Genomic DNA, 26,672 nt, shown 5'->3' on the forward strand with positions numbered 1-26,672 from the left:
AGTGGTGGTGCACCAGATAACGGAGGTGCAACAGAAGATGACGGGTGCTCAGCACAGCTGATTTGTGCCAAAGAGGTGTGTGGGGGTAAAGAGGAGATCTGGACAAAAGAGGTGGTTGGGCCAAAGAGAGGTGTTGGGCAAAAGTATGAGGAGTGAAAAGACAGTCATTATTAACAATACTTAATGCCCTGTAAAGTGGCTGATATGGGGCCTGGTACCCACCAAGAATTGACAAGACAAGCAAAAGCTCTAATCAAATAATCCAACTGTACTGTAAAGTGCCTGCAAATCACAAAATGGCAGATCTTTTATATAGGGTATGCAGGTGCTTTCTACTATGACTTACATGTGTATAAAATGGCTAGGCATTGTCATGCCCCTAATTGCCTGAGTACAGTTGATTATTGTGAATAATTGACAGGTAAAAGTCAGCCTTTTTAGATATGGTATTGAAGGTATCTGTAAACTGACTTACATACGCCCATACGTGCACTGAGAACCAATCAGTGATGAGAATGCTGAAAAGTCTCATTCACTTGCAAACATGCGTTCGGCAACGTAGGCCTGTGCAGAGCCATAAGTACTCACTGCAGCAATGGATAAATTGCATCGCCCCATAGCTCGGTACATTACCAATGAAGATAAGAACAGGCGCCTGGAGTTACAATTCAACTGCAGGCGTACAATTGTGCAGCTCTGCCGGAGGTGGAGTGACCTGAGAAGTAAAAACTAGAAGGGATCCCTGCTTTTATTAAGTTATACAGGTTGCCCTTCTCCAGTGCTACTGAGATACAAGACACCCAAAAAAAGAGAAAAAAAGTATAAAAAAGTAGTTAGGAGTTCATCTAGATGTATAAGAAAATCACTGTAAATTCTGCTGACCTGACCTCCTAACTGAGTGAAAGGCAGTTTAGAGGAATTTATGACAATGACACTGAAATAAATAAATACAGAAATTAAAACAAAAATCAATTACACATCCTCCAACATGATCACATCCATCTTATAGAAAACACTCATGAATCATCCACAATTTACTATTGCAGATACCTATGCTGAATCACTTAACTGATGCTTTAAAAAGCACCCTTCTCATCAATTAGGTAATTCAGTAATAAGCTAATTAATTACAGGCCTTCTTCACAGTACTGTATGTTACTGTAGACTTGTTGTAACACCTTTTACATGATTACACATTATGTATTTAAGACAATAGAGCATTTACACTATCATAAAATTGTCTTTGCTTTCACTAAATTACTGAAGGTTTTGAGATAGATTATAAAATATTATATGATATATAAATTAGCATAAGCTACACATATCACTTTTACTCTTACACAGTGTTTTCATGGTTGGTGTTTAATTAGTTACAGTTTAAAAAGGGTTAACTTTTCTTAAATTTTGTTTGATTTTTAAAAAATGTACTTACATATGTTAACAGATTACAATAATTAAACTACTTTTTACAAAATGTCTCGATCTGCTCTGAAACTAGAACATGTTTATTGGCTGTTCAAGCAGTTTGACACAAAGGTATATACTGAAGTAATAGAGGGAGGAATACTATCACAATATACTACATTTACCACATCATTATTGCATCACAGATTATTCCACATTGCAAAATCTGAATGTGCTCAGAAACACAGATCAATGCGGTTGGTGTGTTAGAGGCAGAAAGAAACATTTCCTGTAGAGTATGCTGGTTTTTTTTTTCATGTTGGGTGTGGCTCCATATTACCCGATGTAATAGACGCAGATCAGTTTTGTAGTGGAACACAACAAAAGTCCTTACAATATGAAAAGGTGCAGATTAATGGCAAACTAATTTCACAAAAATGACAAGCATTTAGGACTCAAGGGTCACCCAGATGGCGCTGTTAGGTCTGGACCTATTACCGATTTCCATAAGAGATTATGGGTCAGATAATCGATATTACTATTACCATTCTTGTAAGAGTTTTTAACTGCTGTTGTGAATAATTACTCTTGAAAACAATTTCACACACGTGTGCCCACTTGTTTTTGTGCGTTTTCTGTTTTTTTTATAGGTTTATAACTTACTTATTGACTGAATTTGGGCCTCATTGGAGACTGGTCTATGAGGATTTTTACTTACTGATAAGCCTTATTTAATGTCTTTATTGTACGCAGTTTATCTTGTAAAATATTTAATACATGGTGTTCAGTAATGCTACACTAATTTCTGTGCACCATTACCCTTACTACGGTAATTTCAATGCTGATTTTTGCTTGCAGCTTCCCCAGCAAAAATCTGTGTTAAAATTACTGTAGTAACGGTAACAACGTGGTGAACTGAATCTGCCCCTATGAGCGCTCTCCGGCTCTATTTGTTTATCCATTTCAAGAGTGCTCCTTTGCTGGCTGGAGTATTGTGTGTCAGGGTAGCTGCTATCTGAAAAAACATCATTTTGGGGCGCTTACTGCAGAACTTTTATTTATATATATTCATATTAATATATAATTATTTTTTAGGGTTAAGAAGTAGCCTTTCAGGTGCAGAATATTTAAAATATACATATAATATTTAACTTTATATATAATATTATATATAACTAACTATACAGATGTTTTGCTTTTCAAAGTGAATTAAATTTATAATAATATTTCTTTCTTTTGTTAATTAAGTGGATGGTAATTTAGCTCACCAGCGCCGTACTTTTTCCACAGAAGTAGTGACAGGCTAAGTACTCTGGGTGGGGCGGGGGGACACAAGGGTGCCTATAAGACAAATGTTATTTGGGGTCAGAGCTATTAAGGAGCCAAAATTTTAATTAAATATAAATAATTCATTATATACAGCCACCCCTCTGTTTTGGGAGATACACACAATGTTCCTTCTTTAGAGCTAAGAATAAATCATACTTGCCTACTTTCAGTAGGCGACGTCCGGGAGAGGGGCGTGACTAATGGGCACGAGTAAAATTATGTTTTGTCGCTGGGGGCGGGGCCAAAATGACGCGATTCTAGGTGAATCGCTTCATTTTAACAAGGGAATTCCGGGATGCGGGAGAAATGCCAGCTCTCGCGGGAGCCCGGGAGACTGACCCAAATTTCGTGAATCTCCCGAAACTTTCCAGGAGAGTTGGCAAGTATGGAATAAATTCAGCAAGAAGATGCAATTTTGCACAATTGTGAAACCATGTTGCACTGCATGGTGGTAGACCGTTTAAGGGGTGTATTCAATTGGCCTACGAACATTGCAGCGCCCATTTGTACCGTTACCACGGGGAAAAGCAACGCTCATTTTTGCTCACAGCTCTATGGCAAGCTAGCAAAAATGAGTGTTAGTTCGGAAAAAAAAATTGTGTGCGATGTCTCGCGGCTCTTCCAGAGGCACAGATTTTTTAAAAAATTGCAGTGTAAAAATAAAGGTGACCAGTATTTTATACTATATGCAAAGGCAGGCAGTATTTTCCTTACATGCACAAAAAAATTGCATTTGCACCTTTTGCCTTGCAACATGGTCCAGCTGGATTTGTTTAAATGAGGTTCAAGGTGGCAGTAAAATTACACTAAAGTCTTTGGCATTTGTATGTTCATGCATATACTTTTTTACAGGTATTATACTCTGTTACAACCTACCTACCCACATGTCTGTACATGTGTACATCCTTATATTTTCTATATATCTGTCTAGTAAGTGCTTCAGACAGCTTAGTGGTGGATTTATAAATTAAGAACATGTCTGCACTTGAGGAAAATTTGATTAATGCTCCAATGTATGGCTGATTTTCTGTTGTTCTTTGCTTAGTGGTTAATGTGTGCCAGGATTTGGAAGCATTAAGTAATACATGAAAGACTGTTGTTGCAATAAACGTTCACACTACAAAATTATAGTTCATCAAATGTCACGTGACTTTTAGAGGAAGGAGAGTGATAAAGGAGAAGTAGGCATATCCTCAAAGAAGTGCTTTAACTGGAAGTATTCACATAGCCTGAGCTGGTCCAGGAGGTTGGTACATTTTATTATTGTGAGTACGAGGATGACACTTGGTACATTTCTATATTATCTTGTCGTAAATTAATAATAGAATACATAACATGTGCAGCATATTACACATATTTGCTGAGCTTTGCCATCAGAAGAGCTGATTGGAAATACTTTTAATTATATATATTGAAATACTGTATAAAGCGACAGTTATAGACAATAGTTGTTACAGCTGTTGTATGGATGGTGTGGGAACTGGAATTGAAAATACACAGCTAACATTATACTATACTCTGCTGTAAGCTATAATGATGTCAATACTAATGTTAAATATAACCGAACCTCTGTTTCATTAATCATTACTAGTTATGTATAATATCATAAGCACTACTAACATTGAGATGGTTCTCAGCAAGAGCACATGAATCAGAGAATGAAATTCACAAATATCTCTCCTTAAAGTGCTCTAAAATGTATTCTTTAAATATTCTTATTAATATATATACATATGTGTGTGTGTGTGTGTGTGTGTGTGAATTATACACTCATATATACACTCATATATATACACACACATTGTTTTGTGAATTATTTATCATCTATATTGACATGCTAAAAACATTTTATTGTTAATGTTTTGTTATCAACGATTCATTTTAGTAAAAATGTAAACAGTGAAACTGTGTATTGAAAAATAATTATTAAAAACATAATAAAGTTTACAAGCTGCACACAGCAAATCCATATAATTTTCCTATAATGTATTAATGTTTAAAGAAGCAATTTTAACAAAGGGAATTGTGAATTGTAAATAAAAATATTTGAACAAACTATTTACAAAAACATTAATTAAATATGGACTGTAATTTAGTCACACCCTCTTGTAACAATTACATTTCTAAACATCGTAAATACAGTCATTATATGTTTGTGAATTTTACTTGCTGCACAGTATAATTACTACAAGTTTTATATGTAGTTTTATTCATAGCCACCCAAGCATGATGAGACCAGTTCTTGACATTCATTGTGTTATATATCTGAATGCATAAGTTATACTCAGTGAATGGCACCTCAAATTTTTTTTGATTGCCCCAGCCTCCAAAATTTGTATTCCCAGCCATTTCCTACCTAGGGTAGGCTGGGATTGTCATATAGCAGACTGCTTGGATCAGCTTTACAAGGACATATTTAGGCATGGGCAAAATGCGGTGCCGCTCAAGATCCTGAAAGAACAGTGAATTTTTCCCTCCTCTTATGGTTGGTCCATGTGGCTTATACATTGCTTTGCTTACTGGTGGCTGGCTCCTGTCCTGGGATCCGCCACCCTGATTCGTTCCTCCCCTTCCCTTCTTTCCCTCCCTCTCACCTCCATTCAATCCCTCTCTTACCTCCTTCCATCTGTACCTCTGGTAACTTCACCACTGCAGACAAAGGAGTGAATATTGTGGGGGAATTATTAATACAATGTGGAGAATATAATGGAGAAAGCTGTCTGCTCAGGATGAGTAGTAACATGAAAATATTTCTTTCTCCCTTCATCACACAACTCAAGTCACAATTCCTCCCATTCTTTACTCCACTTGTACCCCTGTGCGAATGTAGCATATCATGAGAAAAAAAGAAACCTACCATATCTACCTTTATTCCTGGATAATATAATTATTTCAGACCTTGTATAAAGCACTATTATTTGTTATTGCTATACTTTGGAGAACTAAACAGGAATTTCTTTGTAAATATTTGTGTATTTTAAATCCTTTTAAATCTAATATTTGTCTATATAGGGTCCATGAAATAATATAATCTGTATTTTAATGTAACCCTCTGTTTGCCTTGTGGGTGTTGGTGGCGTATTTCTCCATTACACCTATCTCTGGTGTACCCTCAACTCAACCAACCAGTTGTCTGTCAGTCTCTCTCACCTCAGGCTTCTGTGTGTAAACAGTAGACAAATTTCCTGCACACGCACTATATAAATTACAGGTACAGCAGGTGTAGGTGTGTATAGGTATTAATGCTGAAATTAATGGACATTAGGCCATCTCTGTCACGATCTTTACATTTTCCCCATTCCAGCATTGCTCAAACCCAATCAGACAAAGGGCGCTGGACACCTTTGGGTTTTCAGCTGGTCACATGAACAAGCTGCGGGGCGGGTAATTCAAATGTGGGTTCTATTTAAACCTCACTCTGTAGCAGTGTCAGAGCAACAGGTTACTACCTCCTGACTCCCTGTGGATTCCTCCCTTTGACCTCTGACTCACCAGAGATCTTCCTGTGTTTTGGGAATATATGCGCATTAACTTTTTGTGTACCAGTTACCGCCTTGCTTTCTGACCTTCTTCTGATTTCTTCCAGTGTTCCTACCTTGGCTCTGTTGACATCTCTGCCACTTCTGTGTTACGCCTTGAGGCAGACCAGAGGGCCGCAACCTGCTAGTTCCCTACAGCAGTGCCCCTCCCACCTTGCGACGGGTATTAGTGAAAGCCGGGGGTCTCTTTACTTTATACTCCACTCCTTTGGCCAGCCAGCATTAATATTGGCTAAGAGTAGGAATAAAAACCTCCTTAGTGCGATTGTCACTGTTTGCTCTGACTGTATTATGGAATCCGCTTGTCACACTTCAATGCAGAAATACAGCTAAAGAGCCAGGAATATGGTGAAACATATTATGTTTATTGCTGGGAAGTATAGACCAGATGGTGTAGTAATGAGCATTGCAGGGAAATGCAGAAAGTAAATACCGGGTACACGGCTGATGCAGGTAAGCAGGTGATGTGAAGAGATCCCAGGCAGCAGGTAAACCACTAGTACAGCAGCATGGAAAAGCAACAACAGCATGGAACAACAATAACCAGCAAGGTATGCTGGGAGTGACAGGTGTAAGTGGGACACACCCAGGTGCAAGGGATAATTAATGAGGAGGTTAACCCCTAGTACAAACAAGGAAGGCACAATAGCAGTACCTCTGGTGAATAGAGGTACTTCCACAATATAACCATACTTAACCATAATAACTTCCTGGTTACATTCAAGAAGATCTTTGATGAACCCGGCAGGGTATCTAACGTAGCCTCCGGAACTCTATGCCTATGACAGGGGAATTAGCCGTTGGGTCAATATGCCTTTTAGCTTAGAATTTTGGCCTCTGAGCTCTTTTGGAATAAAGAGCCACTGGTCATCACATAATTCTGGCAGTGGTTGTCCGCCCGTATCAAAGATGAGCTGGTCCTCAGAACCCCCCCTCTTTGGATGAACTCATCTCTTTGTACAATAAAGTGGATCTGCATTTTAGGAAATGATCCTGTCACGGAATTTCAGAGATGGCCACTAACCGGTATTAGTGCAACTGAACAGGGAGGCGCAGAGTCTAACGTACTCCCGGTATTCACCAGAGACCCCCACAAGGGAGTTTGGGCTTAGCTGCAGAGGGTACGCAGGTCGCGGTTCTCCAGGACAGTCATCGGTGTAGCGACAGTAGTAGACTGACGTAGTTAGGCAGTACAGGTCAAAGCCAAATGAACAGTGCGGTACACAGGAAGGTTCCAGAGAGAAGTCAGGTGAAGCCAAATAGTCAGACCAGCCGGGTAGCGAGGTACCAAAAGGAATCAAAGGAGAGTAGTAACAGGAAGCCGAGTCAGAAATGAAGAACACTTAATCAGAAGTTAAGGAAGCGCTGGAGCAGTAGTGAACCAATACTCTGGCATCCAACATGTGTCAGAGGGTACTCTATAAACCATAAGGTGCATCCTGATTGGGTGATGGAGATTTGGCGGTCAGACACGCTGACCGTTGACAGGTGAGCGGAGATAGCGTCCCGCTGCCTAGCAACGGGACGTGTCTGAACAGAGCATGCGCACGCATTGCATGCAAGGAACAAGAAGCGTCCTGCTGCTAGGCAACGGGACGCGGCTGTTGATAAGGTGCATGCGTCCATCTCCTGCACCAAGTGTCAGTGCGGAGACGGTGCTTGACAGATCCCAAGAAAAGGAACAATCTCGCCGGTTCTCTTATTGTTTAGCTCCCCAGTTCCAGAATCCTATTGTTCTTCCTTAGAAACCTATGCAACTGGGTTGCGCCCAGCTTTTTTACAAATAGAGAGAGAGAAGATTTCGAAATAAATTATGTCTCTATTGCGGTGACTCTGCTCACCTCATCAAAATTGCACCAAGTGCACGGTAAATGACAGAACCTAACAGATTCTGAAGAGGCCACATTGGGTTCATTTGATCATTCTCTACTAGGTGCAGTCAATACAAAGTTTATTATTTCCATCTTTATTCATCATTGTTCCAAGGTGTTGTCTCTACCTATCTTCTTGGATTCCGGTGCCGCAAGTAATTTCATTTCAGCCTCTGGTCAGTCAGTCAGTTTGCCTTTCCCACCAGGTCTCTCGAATGCCCTACTTACCTTGCTGACATGGATGGAAGCAAAATTAGTGGGTTAGTTCAACGTCGCACATTACAGTTAACCATGCGTATTGGTGCTCTACATGAAGATACCTGCTCCTTCTTTGTTATTCCCAAAGCAATTAATTTGGCTGTCTTGGGATTTCTGTGGCTCGACTCCACTCTTCTACTCTCGACTGGCGTCCTTCTCAAATCCTTTCTTGGAGTACACATCACCACGACCATTGTCTAAAAAAGGTTGTTCCCCTAACTTCTTTGTCAATTTCCTGCATAACACATGATTCCCAACTTTCGCCTCACTATCATCACTGATTTTTTCAATGAACAGATAGATGCTAAACTTCCTCCCCATCATGTCTGGGATTGTGGGATTGAGGTTCTTCCTGGCAAGATTCCTCCTAGTGGCTGTGTATAACCACTGTCTATCCCAGAAACCAATACTATGTCTGAGTATATTTGAGTTTATATCTGCACAAGTTACCGGCCTGTTTTCTGACCTTCCTTTGGACTCTGATTCTGTACCGCAATTGTCCGCCTATGTACCAGTTCCTGGCTTACATCCCGATCCAGATATTCTTCTGATTTCTTCCAGCATTCCTGCTCCTACCTCGGTCATCATCTCTCCCACTTCCGTGATACGCCTTGAGGCAGACCAGAGGGCCGCGACCTGTGAGTTCCCGGCAGCAAAGCTCATCCCGTCTTGCGGTAGTTCTTGGTGAAAACCGGGGGGCTTGTTTGACTCCATGCCTTTGGCCAGGCAGCATCAATCTTGGCTAACATTAAGAATCCAAACATTAGCAAATTCATTTTATGAAAATAAGAGTATATTTATTTACATCTCCTAACCATATTCTGCAACACAGGTCACTTAGTTACATAAGCAGTAGTTTCACTTGGCATTAAAGCTGGCACTCTCACGCAGTGGGACTGTCACTCTATTTCTCTCCATTCTCTGCAGTCACAGCAGTACTCACGTGCTTCCAGGTACTTAGTTCTTTGTCACACTTGGAATTACCAAGTGCAGTCTTGAAACTCCCATGTGCTTCTCGGAACAAACACCTACGCTCACACTGCCTAACTCACATACAAGAGAGCTAAGCAGCATCCTGCCCTCACCATGCACTTAATCTTAATAGCCCCGGCACTCTATATGCAAGGGTCGATCAGAGCGACTTATTTTTCTGATTGATTTCTTGCGGTCAGGTTCCCAATCACGTATGACGGCCCCTATGGATGACATACCAGAAAATGAAGATCCCTATGGATTTATGTGTAGAAAAAAATGGAAACAATGGCATGGGTTATAAATTATTTATATAACCATATTTTATAATTGATGGTTTTATGATTTAAATTTTCACTTTAATATGTGGCACTACTGATTTAAGCAGGCACTAGCTGCTAGGACAGGCTGGCACCTATAGTTCTACAAGTGCAACATGCTCTAGCAGGTACTGGCAGTCATGGGCATGATGGCGTTTGCAGTTGTACAAATGCCAACATGCCCAAGCAGATAATGGCTGCCATGGCTTTCTGTGACCAGCAATGCCAAGCACTAAAGTGCTATTTCTTACTATTTTATTTTTTACCCCCACTTCAAATTAGCACCAGGGAGTTTAGGATGAGCTCCAGTGCTTGTTTCACTAGGATGGGCGGCTCATAAAAATTTTTTGTGGGCCCAGTCCTCCTAGGCTGTTCAGTCCCCTGCTGACTAGACTTGTTTGCCACAATTGCAACGGGACCTCACACTGTGTCCATCCCAGTCTGGCATAGCCTTATCCTGGTTGTGGCTTTTCGGGGGGTCCGAATGCTGTTTGTGACCCGACATTAGCTTAAACAAACCAGGCTATTAGTGCTGGTGCTAGGGATCATTTTGGTGGCAAGGGGCACTGCCTCTGCCCCCCCCCCCCCATGTGGCTGCATCAAATAAGCTTAAGCATATCTTGTTATGTTTTAAGAATATCTTGCTGCAGCTGCATTGTTACTCAAAATGCACAGGTAAGATCCCAATTTATATGTGATCCATATGTTCGTGCAAAATTGTGTTCAACTCTGAATGAGGTCCATTATCAGCAGAAAAGTAGTAGAACATTATAAAAATGTTTGCTAAAACAGGTCTATTCTGGAAACAAAAAGGAGATCACTAATAAGCTATATGGGTGGACAGATTGGCCGAATTGGCCTTCAACTACCATTAACACTGTATATACAGAAAATGATAGTATGGACAAGAAATAAAACAGTAATAAAGACCTCTACCTTTTTATTACCTTTTTATTATTGTCTAATTGCTATTATAGTTTCTGCAGCCTTACAGTGGACATAAAGCAGCTACCAATGTTATTTTTGTAATACATCTATTGGTCTGATATAGAAAACTGGAAGCCTTTGCTAACATCCATATAGATGCTCATTTCAGGTGAGCAAGGAGCATGAAAAATTATGTTTAGATCATTTGTACCCTCCATTACACTGCAAAACTCCTTGCACAACCGAAAAAGTGTCCATGTCGACATGGCCTTACTATAATCATAAATTCATAGCCTTTCTTTCCCTCAGAGGCAGAACTAGGGAGTTGTGAGCCCAGGTGCAAAAATTAGCTTTGGGCCCCGGCCCCTCCACCTCTCACACACATATACTTGTTTTTATTTATAGGGACACCCATTTCCTAATGCCCTATCGACAAAACAATCAAGGGGGTATTTGTGGTAGCGGTTTGCCACCAGAGTTATCACAAGTGATTTACACTTTCACTTTGCATAAAGTACTGACATGGACTGTAAGATGGGGAAAGTGTCATGTATTTTGACTGTCTGAGTACATCCACATTCCCGCATACATAAATTAATAAATAATAACAATGGTAGGGAAAGTTTTGTGTATTCTGGCCGTCTGAGGACATCGGCATGCCTGCTTACACCGACACATAGCCATGTAGGTTACAGCCCATTTCAACCACTGTGCTTCATTTCAACAAGTTTGATCGCTCTTTAAATCTGTTATGTGATTCTTTATGTAGAATTTCACCCCCGACCAGTTCCGATCTTTCAGTATGGATGGTTCAGCCATGAGGCACGCAGCACAGTCTCGCTTTCCGGGCACCCGGCATGTCTGTATAAACCTCATCAGGTGTTTCTCCATAGTTTGGACCTCCTCTCTGTCCCAGGATTTCCTCCACACTTCTTTGCAACATTAAAGGAAGTAGAGTGGTCCATTATGGCTCTGCAAACTACAGAAAAGGCAAAGTTCATCTGCCTAGCAAAACTGTGTGCTACACCTACCTGTGGAAACCATGGCTGGGCACTGGTCCCATGTTGCCAGGTCCATACACCGCCTCTCTTCTGATGTGGAAGTGTTGACCAAACGCTTGACCACTTGTCCCCCTGTCACGGGGGATTGCTCATCATCTGACATGTCACCCTGTAGCTGGACCGATTGTGAAAAGAAACAGATATGTAAAAGTCAAAAAGCATACATCAGACACCAGATTTCCTACTTACCGTCTGAATCAATGTGCATCTCGTCCAAATTATTGCCTTTGAATTCAGCCAGTCTGCCACTCTCAAGAGTGGCAGACATTAACAGTTTGCTGATCTTGGCGAGTTGGAGGGTACCTTTTGGGAGGCGGTAATACTACCGGTGCACACTGATGTCGTGTCCAAGGAAGTCTGCCAACTCATCCAGTTCTGTGTCGTTTAGGTTGAGGACCTTCGAGAGAGTGGCAACATGCTTTCGAAGCTTGGTGGAAGACAGCATGTGAGGATGTTTGGCCAGATACTCTTGGGCAAACAGTCGTATGTAATTGGAGCTTCTGAAGTGTGACAAGGCAGGTGGTCTAGCGAACATGTAGACATTTTGGCTATCTACTCCATGTTTTTTCACGCTTTCTTGGAGAAGTTTCATTGCAGCTTGCATGGCTGGTGTCAATAGGATGGGGACTTTTCTCCCTCGTTTTCCTTTGATTTCAATGTGAGTGGAGTGCCGGCAGAGCTTCCTTTCAACCTCGGAAAGCACAAGGGACACATTTTCGTGGAGATCCGAAGTATCTCTTGAGCAGAAGGTAGTCAGCAACATTTTTGAAACTTTCCCTTCCCTTCTTTGACTGAACAAGATCACCTGTGCCAGGGTGACTTTTGCTAGTAGTGCCCAGTGGTTAACCATAGGCTAACAACCAGCAAGCCACTTCGGTAGGCTTGCTGCTTCTCTTCAAGGTACAAGTGCCTCTTTATCACATCTTCCATCAAAGGTATGAGCGGAGGCATGTTCCATTTGGACTCCTTTAGAGTTTTCAAAGCAGACAATGGAATTAACTTGTTCCATCTCACCTCATATATCTTCCTGAAATTTCCTGTGTTTTCAACCACAGCAGTGCACCCCTCCATCATGGACCAGCACTCCACAATGTTCGCTATCTTTTGCAGGCTGTGCCCGACCTTGAGTGCCAGCAGGTGCGTCTTAAATGTACCTGTCTCCTTGTCATAGCCAGCTAGCAGCTTCAAAGCATCTACTACGTGCAGAAAGTTCAATGGGTTGGTAATGTCTTCCATCCTCTCCTGCTCATTTCTCTAAGCTTCTGACGGATGTACTCGTGCCTGCCAACATCTGATCCGACCCGGTTGAAGAGATGCTACCCCATCTGCATGATACAATCATTTTTGACTGAGAGTAAGACTTCATCCTGGGTCATGTCACTCATGAGCTTCCAAAAGCCACCAAAGATGTTAGGTGGAACAGGCTGAGCAAAGGCGCACAGTGACTGGACTCTGTTCTTGCCAAGTCTGAGCTTGTTGCCCCTTCGGTTTACCTTATATCTCTTCATGTGTTGCCATTTCCTTGCAAACAAGCCCTGGCAGGTTACACAGTGCATGAAGCCTTCGGCATCCATCTCTTTATCTGGAAGTTTGCATGGGACCAGAACACCATGGCCCGCCCTCATTGCCTCAGCGTTGTGTGCAAAGTTGCCCCTATTGCAAAGATGTGCCAATTGCATGCACCTTTCTTTCCAGTGCTTGGGGAATTTCATAGCCCTGGCTACTTCAGTCTCTGTGCGGTGAACATACTCCATGTGCCTGGCAAATTTTAAGAGGGGATTCTCACAGTATAGGCAGTACTGCTTTTTGTTATACGCCCTGGATCCATCACTGTTTCTCGACAGCGTTTGGACAGACACCGAGTCGTCACTCAAACTCTCTGTGTTTAAAACACAGCTGCCAGAAGGTCGAGAATGGTCATACATAGAACTGATCTCTGGATACCTGCACTCTGCTGCGCTGGTGGGCAACAGGACATCACCGCTGGTGTCTGAACTGCTCTCCTACGAAGTGTCGGGGGAATACTCATCTCCACTGCTCTCTGGGCTGTAGTCGGAGCTAACGGCCGGCTCTGTCATGCTTCACTGTCCCCGTTTTACCTTCAGCAGCAGACGGATGCGACTGTGTATTTACCCGTTTGGTGTATAAAGCACCGACAGGCTGCAGTCACTTCCTCTTTCTGCTCCTGCTATATATTTGGACGGTAAAACGACCTCTGGCAGTGGGATACATACACTCCCCTCTACATTGAACACACGCACACTTTTGGTTCGACAAATGTGACTCGCGTGGACATGCCAGATTTTTATGCTGAGCATATCAGCAAGGTCCCCTCCATTGAATTGCCTTGGGAAGCTTTGTGGGGACCTCAATTTTTGTCCCCACTATGACTCGGGTGTTGGTGTGTAAAAAGGTCAATGTCCCTGAAAGCATATGAATGCAAATACACACACACACACACACACACAAAATATATTTTTGTTTTGTTTACTTCACATTAAGAAGTTAATAAATGTGATTATAAGAAATGTGAATATATAACATGTGCACCTTCTGTATCACACTGTGCCCCCCTTCTGTATCACACTGTGCTCCTTCTCCTTCACACTGTGCCCCACTGCCTCCGTTCATTTACTTACCTTTTAATTGGCCTTCTCTTTCTCTTCTGTCTTCTTTTTTCTTTCTTCAGGCTTGTGGACCCTCTCTGCATCGCTCCTCACTAACAATGCCAGACAGTCAATGCAGGGAGGAGTGGGCAGGTAGGAGGATGCCGGGTCTCACATGCCGTCGGATTGGTGTGTATATATATATATATATATATATATATATATATATAATTGTTTGAAAATGGACTTCGGCATTTTGTCGGCACTGCTTTCCCTAGTCCACTATAACCGAAAACAAAAATATTGCTGACACATTGCTAATGTTCTTAAACCATTATGCTACAGAGATGCTAAGCAGATAGATTCATACATATTTTTAGCAATAACAAGCAAGAAAATACTAACAGTTAGCTGCACATTTGTTTATACATTGGGGAAATTTTCAAGTAAACGAGAAAATATATATTTAATCCCCTGCTAGATAGTGTAGTTTCTGTTGTATGTGCTAAATTGTATATTTCTATCCACAGCGATATAACAGAGATGGAACTGTCCTTAAAGAACATTGCCTTCTTACTGGTCATCTTCCTCCCCGTATATGCTCATGCCTATCCTAATGGAAGAGTTGAACCAGCATGCTCAACAATGGTGCCACAACATGGTTCTGATCCTCAAAACACCGCTGCTCCATATAGTCTGTCCCTGTCAAGTACCAATTACACTGGGAAACCAGCTTTTCTAGGTAAATCTGCACTATTAATATATAATAACATGAAGATTCACCTTGCACATGAGATAAAAGTGTGTACATAGGAACAAAATCTATGGGAACAAATTGATTAATGAGTTGTTACACTAAAGTGTTAAAAGTCTTTTACGGTTCAATAGTACATTTCACAGCTGGGAATAGTTCGTAAGACACTGGTATGAATTTTTTGAAGGGAGACCTACAAATATCACATATTTTACACACTGCTGATTCCTATGTATTTCACATGTGTATTTCAAGTGTGTATTTTAAAATTATGCATGTAGAGTGCAGGCTCATATCATAACAGCTCTCTCTGTAAAACATGCATACATTATGGTTATAAAGGGTTCACATTTCAGTTGCTATCCAAGTCTTATGTAGCAAAAGCCATTGATGCATACTGTATGTTATATTGGCGAGATCTTATAAGATCAAAACAGATTTCTGCATCAAATGGGCCTCTATGTACATCAAAATAATGCACCAAAATCCATTTTTCAGATATACTTTGTCCATTTGAACCCTCTTACAGTTAATAGCAACATTTTTGTTTTTCAGAGGAAGGGGAGGGGGGGCTGCTCTGCTCCTTAGATTGTGACCTGGGGGTGCGATATATGTAGTTCAGTTATGGGACTGAAAGCCCAAATGGGGCTTCTCTGTGCAGCACCTCATGAATAGAAGAACAGAGCAGGGACTCACTATCTTCGGGCCCCCTCACCATCGGGTCCTATAGCATTACTTTCTACAGGGAAGCAATCACTGATGGACTGGATAGAGGGATGTAATTGAAGCCACTGGAGAAATTGTCAACTTACAATGAAAAATAATTTTTATTTAAAGGTTTTTAATTGTTTTAGACTTTTTAAATTGTGCATTTTTAAATTTATGTATTTTTCATTATTATACAAAAATATTTGCTTTGGCCAATCTTGCTTTTGCTTTTTTTTGCTTCAAATGATTGCTATTCCCTCCTCATTTTTGCTCTTTCACAGGTTTTCCCTTTGTTGCTGCCATCAAATATTTTTTATTGAAAGTTGTGATACTAAAGTGGTGAGGTTGGACTGTGATGTGACTTTTGCACATTTGTTAACCTCTGGATATTTGTCCAACTCTGTGATCTTCTAGTTTCTGGGACATCTTCTGTGATAGTAGGTATTCTGGGCAAACATTCCTTTGCACTGGTGCAAAATATAAGCATTTTGAGTTGCAAATAACCTCCATGCTGTGCTAAAGTGCACTGTGTGGATTAGTTGATTCATGCACAAGGACATGGCCAGTGATGTCACAGTAACGCAAATGTCTTCAGAATCAGCTTATTGACCTGTATGAGATACCATCAGGATATTATTGTAAATATGTCAGAGTAGTATTCTACTTTCAAGAGAGCTGCAGTGGAATGTAAGGGTAGCACTGCACAGTGTATTTTACTTTCATCACTATGATTTTGATGTGTAGACCTACTTGGCCCCAAATTGTAGCATGTTTGGGCCTCAAAAAATCTGACAACTTGATTAATGTCTCATGTTCATCAAGACGGATGGTAGATGGGGTCTGATGATGACATCATTGGGCAGAGTATATAGTCATTGTTTGACCATGCTAATGGTGCCCTGTCATAGTACTGTACAGTAGCCGTGGCGCTGTCAAAGAAGCGTCCGTGGCGGTGCTGTATTGTAGTACAATACAGCACCACGGCGGACGCTTCTATGACAGCGCCACGGCTGCTGTACAATACAGTGCCGCCGAAATGGAGCTGCAGCTCTCTATTTTTTTTTTCCGGGGGGGGGAACCTTTAAAATCCTGCGCGTGCCCCTGATGTAGTATGATGCTATACTGCACATGCACCAGACCCTAGCATGCTCTGAGTGGGCGGGGCACAGTAGGCTGAAGCTGCATTTCCCAGCCCTCCCCTAAATTTTACTTTGGGGTCAGGTGATGTTCTGTCTGTCCCTATTAATTGGTACATGTTAGACCAGGTCATGCAGGTGCCCATTAATTAATAATTAATAAGAGAAATATCCAGGTGCTGATGTGTCCTAGTTAATTTGGTAAGTGATAGTCAATTACTTACTTGTAAGATATTATTGATGGTGTTGGTGTTCTGTCCTTTTTTTCAGGGTTCCAATTTCAGTGATGTGCTGGCTGTGCACTCCTCTTTTGTTGAGTCATTAGTTAGAGCGTGCCACTCAGTGCATGAGGCTGTTTGTAATGCTGCATTGCAGTGGAGGCAGGGTAGCTTACAAAAGCCTCGGCTGTCTAAATGACAGTCTGTAGGACTGATGCTGAGCTGGATATATGTGTATTTTGCATAAAATATGTATTTCTGTACTGTACACAAAAAAATACATCTCTATGTAGAATGAGACATAGAGGGGTGCCACTATAGCAGGGAAACCTGCAGCATAGAGCTCCCCTGCCATAATGACAACCGATCTTAGTTTGCTCAGCACAAGGCTGAATTCCATAGAGGGAATTAGGCCAACAAAGAAATGCAGGCCCTGCCCCTTAGAAAAAAACCAACCCTGTTTTGAAAGCACTAGGGCTCATTCTACACTCCTGGTGCAGTGGGTGTTGGGTAATAAACATACTTACCAACTTTCTGAAAATGTTTTCCGGGAGCCTGCCGGGTCATTTTGGTCCTGCCCCCTGTAACGTAATGACGCAAACGCGTCATTTTACCAGGAGCGGGCCCAAATGAAGCGATTCACAGAGAATCGCGGCATTTAGGACCAAATTCTGCCACTAGGAAGTGGGCAGAATTCGGGAGATTGCCATACTCTCCTGGGAGTCCCTGATGCGGGAGTCTCCTGGACATTCCGGGAGAGTTGGCAAGTATGGTAATAAATGTTGCAAAAATAGATTCAAACATTTTTACATAGTAAACTATAAGTCCCAATAAGACCTGGCAGCTTTAAACTGGTACTTTTAGTACTACAAGTGCCAGCATACCCATGGCTGCCACTGCATACTGGCACTGATAGATCTACCAGCATGCTGGGAACTGTAGTGCACCACTGAAAAATGCTTAACTGACTAGGTCAGTTTTTCATTCGACAGGGGAACCCCATGGGGTGGATTTCCCTGATATAGTTGCGCCAACACTATATGCCATAGACTAGTGCTGGTATCAGGACCCCATGCTATTTGTCCCTCCGATTTTGCTGATAACTAGGCTATGAGCACTAGTGCTGGTTGATCTTTGTGGCAGGGTGCAGGATGGGGGCATTGTCTTTTATAATACTTATTTAATATTATTTATAAAACATAATTAAACATCAGTCATTATCAACTTGATAATGATGACTGACTTCTCGACTGCATGAGGATACACTTAAATTGTATCATAGGCTTTAAATGTATCTTCGTTCAGTAAACACATTTAACATAGTATACTGTATGGCAAGTATCGTAAGATACATCCAGCTTTGCATGTTATTTAAATTTATGTTTATGCATTGTATGTAAATTACATCCTACTCAGCACCAAGCCCTGGCTGTTGAAGTATTTCCTACATGTTTGTTTGCACTCCAACTTCCTGCAAGATGCATTCTAGTAAGACATATGGGGGTAAATGAATCAATCTCCGGGTTTGTCAACTCCCGCGAGTTCGGCGAGTTGACAGCTTAAATTTAAAGCGGCGCTGCCTTGTAAAGGGTTTCCCTTTACAAGGCAGCGCTGCATCCGTCCTTTTCTCTCTCAGGATGCCACCAAAACTATCATCCACGCACTCATCATCTCCCGCCTCGATTATTGTAACCTCCCCCTCACTGGCCTCCCCCACTCCCGTCTCTCCCCCCTCCGCTCTATACTCAATGTGGCTGCAAGACTCATCTTCCTCTCACACCGCTCCTCCTCTGCCTCCCCTCTCTGCCTTGCCTTACACTGGCTCCCCTTCCCCTACAGAATCCTTTTCAAACTCCTCACCACCACTTACAAGGCTCTCTCCAACTCTACTGCCCCTTATATCTCTAACCTCCTCTCCATTCACACTCCTGCCCGCTCCCTGCGCTCTGCCAACGACCGCCGCCTCTCCTCCACTCTTATCACCTCTTCCCACTCCAGAATCCAAGACTTTTCCCGTGCAGCCCCCCTTCTCTGGAACGAACTCCCTCGTTCCATCCGTCTCTCTCCTACTCTGTGCTCCTTCAAACGTGCACTCAAAACTCACCTCTTCCTCAAAGCCTACCAACCATCTACTTAACCCCCATCTCCTCCCTTTTGCTTGTCCTCCCTTCTCTCCTCTTGCCTCAACTGGCTCCTCTTGTGCCTGGTCTGTTTACCCTCCCTTAGGATGTAAGCTCGTATGAGCAGGGCCCCTCCCCTCCTGTCTCCTTACCTGTTCTTCCGCTCCGTCTTTACTGCATATGACTAGCTGGAGTTCCTGAAGTATTGGTACTTTTTGTTCATTGTTCTGTATGGTTTCAGCCTGTATAGTCTACTGTTAGTACTGTGTGCGGCGCTGCGGATACCTTGTGGCGCCTAACAAATAAATGATATTAATAACAATAATAATAATGATTACAATCTTTTGGATGACAGATAAATACAGTAGCTTATGTCTCTATTATATAAGGCGCAGTATCCAGTTACATTGTTTGTTATTTTGCAGTGATTCTCAGTAAAAACCAAGATAGTACAGACTTCAGAGGTTTCATGATTCAGGCTCGTGCACCTGATGGTGCCACCCCTCTGGGCTCATTTGTGTTCAACGGCTCAGAAATCCAGACTTTGACATGTACTACTGCTATGGTGAGTCTAATACGGGGTGCCAATATGCCCTTGTTTTCCCAGGGTATCGTGTTATGGTTTTACTATGAAGGAAAACAAAAGAGGTTTGTAGTAATGTACTTTATTTTCTCTTACAGCTCTGCAAGAACACAAATATTTAGCTTTTTCTGTTACCTACAATGCAGACACCTTCTAGTCAATCTTGTTCAAAATAAGCCCCTAAATATTGATTTTCAGATATCTTCCATAGAAAAATCTCATTGGTAATGAGTGTAAGGTTATCTCTAGGTCTCCATCTACTGCAAGGGGTTTAATTAGTCTTAAATTTAATTATGTTGTTGCTAACCTACCCATTCCAGAGTTCCTAAGAAAAACTAGTTAATGAACTTGCTTGTCTCTCAAACAGTTGTTAATTTCAAAAATTCCGCCTGATGTAAATGAACTGTTCCACCAGGATAACTCAACTGTTAGTCTAGAATGACAGTTTTCTCTCATACAAAAGTGAATTACTGCACTAAATTTGCAATAATAATCAGTATACACACAACACCTTAATACACTCTCCTAGAACCAAATCCAAAAAGTAATTGAGGCCACTTCATGTACAAAAGTAAGCTTGAAATTCAGCTTGTTGTCACTAGCAAAATCCAAAACAATACAGGCATCTTCAGTTAGTCTATCTCAGATAAAAGACAAATCATCCATATAGTAGCCACAACCATAGATAGAATGGAATAGTATTTTTAAAGATGTGGAACTTCTCCTACCATGCCATAGAGGGATTGGTGGGACATTGGGAAAATTTCACTCTCATTGAAACTCTGTAGATCTGTAGATTATAACCAAACATAAAGAAACTTATGCTTTCAGGATAAACAGTTTAAGTTGTCTGAACAGTCATTATACCTCTCTAAAGTGAAATATATGGCTTTGAGAGCTAAATTATGTAGTATTAAAAAATAGAGTGATGCAGCATCATAGCTTAAACAGCTATAGATCTACTTCCCTTTCATAGTTTTCAAGTTCAAAAGGACATTCTTGGCAAGCCTCAAAATAACTTAGTGTTCACACAAGCAATTTCAGACACCTACTAAATTCCAGCCACATTTGGGCTGCCATGAGGGAAAACCATGGGTTTATGTGTTTTTGGTATTTGATGAAACACCAGCATAACAGGGATATGAAGAGTTATGCATCGCAATGTATGAGTGCCGTGTCATAATGTGCGCATTGTTGTGCTCTTTCCTCCACCAAAATCACCCTTGCGCTGCCTCATGCATCAGTAACACTACCTTATCTGGACATATCTCATAGCATTAACAGCAGTCGGGTAAAGTTGTTGGGATAACAGGACAGTAAAGTCGGGACAGTTAAGAGGTATGACATAACTGTGATTTCAGATCTGCTTCTACTTTCGCCACTGGTAGACCTGTCACCTGACATATTGTTCTCGTAGTCCTCAAAGATTTGACTACGTAAAGAAAGCTCTAAATTTTAAAAAGGGGATGATAGAGATTCACACTTTTTTTTATCATATGAACTGCCAACAGTAGCTCGCCATTTCACAAATTCATGTGTCTGTATTATATCTACAAAACCACCTTTTAAGCTTAAGTAAAGTTTTTTGTGAAGTACTTTTCTTTTTGTCATTTTCTATAAAGGTATTAAAAGGGGAAGGGGAGGGGGGGGTTGAAGATGTGAACCAAGGGCCTGATTCATTAAGGAACGTGAATGCAGATAGTTGGTATATTTTGCGTTAAACGGCACTGCACATGCCCAGAAATGATCTATACGACAGAGAACGCAAGTGTATGCAATTCATCTTCGTGCGCTAAGGATAATTAGGACATGCTATGTTTTCATTATGCAGAACAGGGAAGGGAATGTATGCAGTGAGGGTGTGCCAAGCTTAAGCGCACATAGCAACATCTGATATAAGCTTAGAACATCTCAAAGCTACAAGTTTTTCTGTGGTATAACTTGCACCATCTACAGGTCAGGTGCCGGGTGATAGTGCTGATGGTCGCGTATACATGCTAGAACATGTGTTTATAATCAAGAGCAACTGTAAAACTGCATTTTATGTACAGGCGACATTAATAGCATCCTGATTAATATATTTAATGGAACAAATAAATTAAAGAAACACTTTAAAAAAAAAAGTTTTTCATTAATGACTATATTAATAACAGGTGACGATAATTGAATACCTTTATTTTCTGTGCGTTCTCCTGAGACTTTATATTCAACACATGTATTGTACGTATCTTGCAGTGTATTGTAACTGTCAGTTCAGAGTGTACCTAAACCCGTATTCAACAAGAGACAATTCTTCAGATCTGCTTGTAGTAGAATATGGACTTGTGTATGCTCAATTTATCTACGTTTTAAAAAAATTGCACATTATGTTGGCTTTGCATTCCTTAAAGAATCGGGCTCAAACTGTGCATATAACAGAAGTGAGAATGAAGATTAAAATAGAGGCCAGGTAACTGATAAGTCACAGCTCACTGCACACCACAATCACATATAGTAGTATTCAATGGCTATAAACATTAGATGGCTATAGACATTTTTTGATCCTTGCCGATTGGATTCTTTATGGTTGATGAACTGTAAAGAGCTTGATTCTCCAGGAGGAGTAAATTATTCTGCAAAGTTTGGATGAATCTGTATCTAATTACAAATCGTTGAAATTCAGCCAATTTTTCAGAATTGGTCAAATCAATTTGTCCTTCTCTAGTCCAAAGAAGCCAGCTTTGGTACACAGGGAATCAGACAGGAAATATCTACAAGAAGCACTGATAAGTAGGGGACAAAGCCTGTTGCCTAGTCCCTGGAAAATGTCAAGTGAGTGATGTCATAAACGTGCGCAAAAACGTTTGCTGTAATATCACAAGATGCACCTACATAGAGACAGCTCTTAAAATAGTATCAAGATAGTGGCATGCAGTAATGGATCAGTCTCGCGGATTGTGATGATTTCTGGATTTGTGACATTATTTGCTGGGGTGCACCTAATTTTTGAGCTGTATCGACTAGCCATCTTCAAATTGCATTGATCTAATCTGACGCTCAGACTGACTTACTTTAGACTCATAGGTGTTATATGAGTTAAATAATATATCTAACCCCTCACAACCTATTATGCTGATGCTATCATTGCAAGGTTTTTTTAAATGTTTATTGAACATGATGTTTTCACAGAGTGCAGTGAGTCACACATCGAGAAACCCTAAGTCAAATGTACAGGTGGTCTGGTTGCCTCCAAGTGTCAAGTCAAGTATACAGTTCAGGTAATGGAGTTTATCTGTGGAGATAGGTGCATTAGACACCAAGTACTGAAAAAAACACAGAATGCATAACTACAAAATATAGCAATTTGTATTTGGCTTAAAAATATACCAAAGCTGGGTTCGCATTGTGAGACTGTAGGCAACATTTGGTTCAAAGTTTAGAGTTTAAGTGTGTAAGCAAGGCTGCATATACAATGCAAGGGAAGAGGCAACAATGGCCTTTGAGTTTAATGTTGCCCACAACACAGGAATACCAATCATAAATCTAAGTGCTGAACAAGCATATCCATGACAAATTTGTCCCCAAACATGGGAAATCAAATGATATAGGTACAGTAAATCTCAAGCAGTGAATTTGATGTTTAACAAGCTGGCTCTTAGGAATGGTGCTTGTCAGGGCACTGCCCAAAAATCACTTATACATATCAAGGGGTATATTTATCAAGCTGTGAGTTTCCGGCAGGTTTAAAAGTGGAGATGATGCATATAGCAGCCAATCAGATTCTAGTTATTTATTTAGTGCATTCTACAAAGTGATAGCTTGAATCGGATTGGTTGCTATAGACAACATCTCCACTTTTCAAACCTGCAGCTTGATAAATTTACCCCCAAGTGTTCATAGTAGGTGTGAATAGCTGAAATATTAATAGGGGCAGCAGGTAGCAATTTTCCTCAGAAATCTTGAAGCAGGTAGCCTGTTTGTAAGTAACTATTAAACTTAATTTATATGTGTATTTTTGTTAATTTTTTAAATTGTATTAAATAGAAAATAAATGTCTTTTAGAGCTACAGTGGTACAAACGAGGAATGTGTTTTGGACGAACATTCTTAGTGATGTCATACCTCTTGCTGCTGCAGGACCGAAGCTCTTGGTAAGGGAACTCTAAGAGACATCAATTTTAGATAATTGTTTTTCATTACAGTGCAGGACAGTTTGCCCTACTAAACAAGTGTAATCAGAGCCTGCCACGTGAATTGATTTCTGACCTTTAATCTTACAAATATTAGCAGAGTTCTTCTAACCATGAAAATTCAGTTCTAAATTGAGTGTGGGGCTTAACACGCCAGTATATGTGGTACAAATTTACTTCCCAAAGCCCCCATTTGTCCTGATAATATATACTCTCATCATCAAATTAACCCTTCTGAATTTTGTAGGCATGTTTGATTTATGGACTTTTGAAGATAACATTACATCATTTTGTAGCAATAGCAAACTTATATTATACACATGCTCATAATAAAATGCACCACATCCACAAAGTCATTGAAAAGATTGATAAATAAAGAGAAGAAGGTCAGGATTTGCTTATGTGGACTGATGGCGAATCCAGTGTTATTTTGATTACATTGAACTAATTATTTTCCTGATTTGGATTTAAAGACTGTATTTACTGTGGGATTCACCTGTCTAAGGATTTGTATAGTCCGGGTATTTCTCCCTTCAAGAAATGTGAAAATAAGAGTTACTGACCATACGTTAGAAACAACCCACCTCACTTTTAAATATGAACTGAAACCAGGACAGTATAATCCTTGTGTGAGGTTAGACATCCCCTATAACTCCTTGGAAATTAACCAGGATATTTACCAAACCCATCTTATGTTGCCATGTATACTGTAAACATATTAGAAAGCATACCACTCTTAACACGGATTTTCATAATGTTTTGTCTTTCAGGCTCCTGCTTTAAGCCAGCTTCTTCTATGCAGTATTGTGCTGATCTTTGCGGTGCTCGCTGTCTAAAGATTGAGAATAGAAAATCAAATAGACAGTATTCCAAAATTATTGCCTGTATGTTCTTATATAATGCAGTTTTGTACTAGCCAAAGCCATGTATGATTAAATAAACATGTGCTGCTAGATTCAATTGTACATAGGCTATTTGAAATGCTTTAGGGGATTAGTCTCTCAGTTATTCTACTGGTCAATGACAAACAAACAATATAAAACAATATTGGTGTTGTTGACTATACTTCAAATCATTGGAAAAAATTAGACTAAAGTAAACATACAGGGCCTGATTCATCAAGGCGCCCATACTGAGTGCAATGTGCGTTTGTTTCAGAACGCACGTAATTCGGATCTGCGCACGCCCAAGTTCCACAAGGAACAGATGTGAAGATGTGCGCTGATGAATTTGGGTGTAGGTCTGCTCTGCTCTACTACAGAAGACACTGCAGATTATGTCCAATTCCTATGTGGAATATAAATTCACAAAAGGATGCACAGAAAAAAACACCAAATAGGCATTAATGGCAAAAGAGTTAAAAAAATATATTTTTTTTTCATATTTGCTCCCCATGAAATACATTTTTTAGGATATTCTTAATGTCTAAATCAATATCCAGGTAGACATTATGGGCCTGAGTCATTAAGGCACGTATACTAACAAACCAGCCTCAGGCTGGTCAGCATGGGACTGGATAATCTAGGGAGCTAGGGTACATGAAATAAATTATGTGCCCCCCCTAGGGGTACCCAGCCCCATGCTAAAAGCACTAGGGCTCTTCCTACACCCCTGGGTGTTGAGTGTGGGGTAATAAAACAGATGTTAATAATAAAGACACCAGTTTGTGTTGGTGCACTACATATCTCAGCAAGCCCAGGCTGCTATTAACAGTTTGGGCATGCTGGGACCCCAACTCCCTAAGTAATCCAGTCTGGGGCTGGTTTGTCATTATGGCAGGCTGCTATAGTGCCACTAGCCCCGGCTAGCTAAGCCTAGTGCTGGTTGTAATAAAACCGGGGGGACCCCACGCATTTTGTCTCCTTGATTTTGCTACTACCAGCCTTGACTGTAGCACTGGGGTTAATCTGTTTGGGATGGAGGGCCACACTGTGCACTTAACTAGACTCCGAGCTGGAGCAGGGTATAGGTTCTGAAATCCAGTGCACTTCTCAGTGCACCGGAGATTGACTTGGACATGGCTGCAACGAAACACTCTTACTGTACGCTGCCTATGTGAATCCACCTATTTTCCACCCCGTTCTCTCCCCTAAATCGTAGACTGTAGTAAGTGCTGTTTGTGCTCCAAGATCATCTGGTTCTGAGCACGTGCAGATTGATTTTGCGGACAACACATAAGAAAAAGCCACTTATGCTCCTTAAAGACTCAGGCCCTATGAAGCCAAATAAATTGTAGCTTTAAAATGAACATATGAAGCAAGGTATATTAAATGTGGAAATCAATGATTGGCTGCAGCCTGTAAATTACTTCAAGTTGCTTCAAATATACTGAAGACAAAAGCATAATTGCCCAATGTTCTAAAGCTGTGAGACTTTTAATGTACCTGTTTTTCTATATTGTTTTGCAATAAAGGCAACCGTAAAACTTACATACATTAAGCTATGTCATTAATAAGAAGGCAATGTGGTAATAACTATTTTTTGACAGTTCCCTTATCTGTGACCTAAGGAGTATGATTGCTTATACAGATTCCACTACCTATGAGTTCCACAAATTACAAATTGAATTGAGCCTATATAAGCAGCTGTTCAGTTGTGCCGTTTACTGCTCTCCCTATACGTGTATTTGTGTATATTGTCTAGCTGTGATAGAAGAAAAACTTTCTTCTGTGAAAAGAAAGGTACATTTTTAATAGGT

At 40.8% G+C, this 26,672-nt stretch overlaps 1 protein-coding gene across 2 annotated transcripts; it reads left to right on the top strand.

The window, feature by feature from the left end:
• The first annotated feature begins 3,874 nt into the window (after positions 1–3,874).
• On the top strand, positions 3,875–26,403 carry LOC142099256 (putative defense protein Hdd11-like). Of its 2 annotated transcripts, none has more exons than XM_075182526.1 (6): positions 3,875–3,979; positions 14,818–15,029; positions 19,649–19,788; positions 22,975–23,063; positions 23,848–23,935; positions 24,745–26,403. In XM_075182526.1, exons 2-6 carry the CDS (start codon positions 14,831–14,833, stop codon positions 24,808–24,810), a joined length of 582 nt encoding a protein of 193 aa, XP_075038627.1. In that variant the 5' UTR covers positions 3,875–3,979; positions 14,818–14,830; the 3' UTR covers positions 24,811–26,403. The 2 variants fall into 2 exon arrangements, with proteins under 2 accessions (XP_075038627.1, XP_075038626.1); XM_075182525.1 differs by having other exon boundaries at positions 3,882–3,998.
• Positions 26,404–26,672: the final 269 nt, after the last annotated feature.

Source organism: Mixophyes fleayi, chromosome 8 (assembly GCF_038048845.1).
Source record: "Mixophyes fleayi isolate aMixFle1 chromosome 8, aMixFle1.hap1, whole genome shotgun sequence".
NCBI classification, from domain to species: Eukaryota; Metazoa; Chordata; class Amphibia; order Anura; family Limnodynastidae; genus Mixophyes; species Mixophyes fleayi.

What these genes read in the sequence shown, in the direction of transcription:
- LOC142099256 (XM_075182526.1), top strand. Translation starts at nt 14,831, where the DNA reads ATGGAACTGTCCTTAAAGAACATTGCCTTCTTACTGGTCATCTTCCTC. An exon ending in TGGGAAACCAGCTTTTCTAG is followed by an intron (nt 15,030 to 19,648) that starts GTAAATCTGCAC and finishes GTTATTTTGCAG; the next exon opens with TGATTCTCAGTAAAAACCAA. An exon ending in AAGTCAAGTATACAGTTCAG is followed by an intron (nt 23,064 to 23,847) that starts GTAATGGAGTTT and finishes AATGTCTTTTAG; the next exon opens with AGCTACAGTGGTACAAACGA.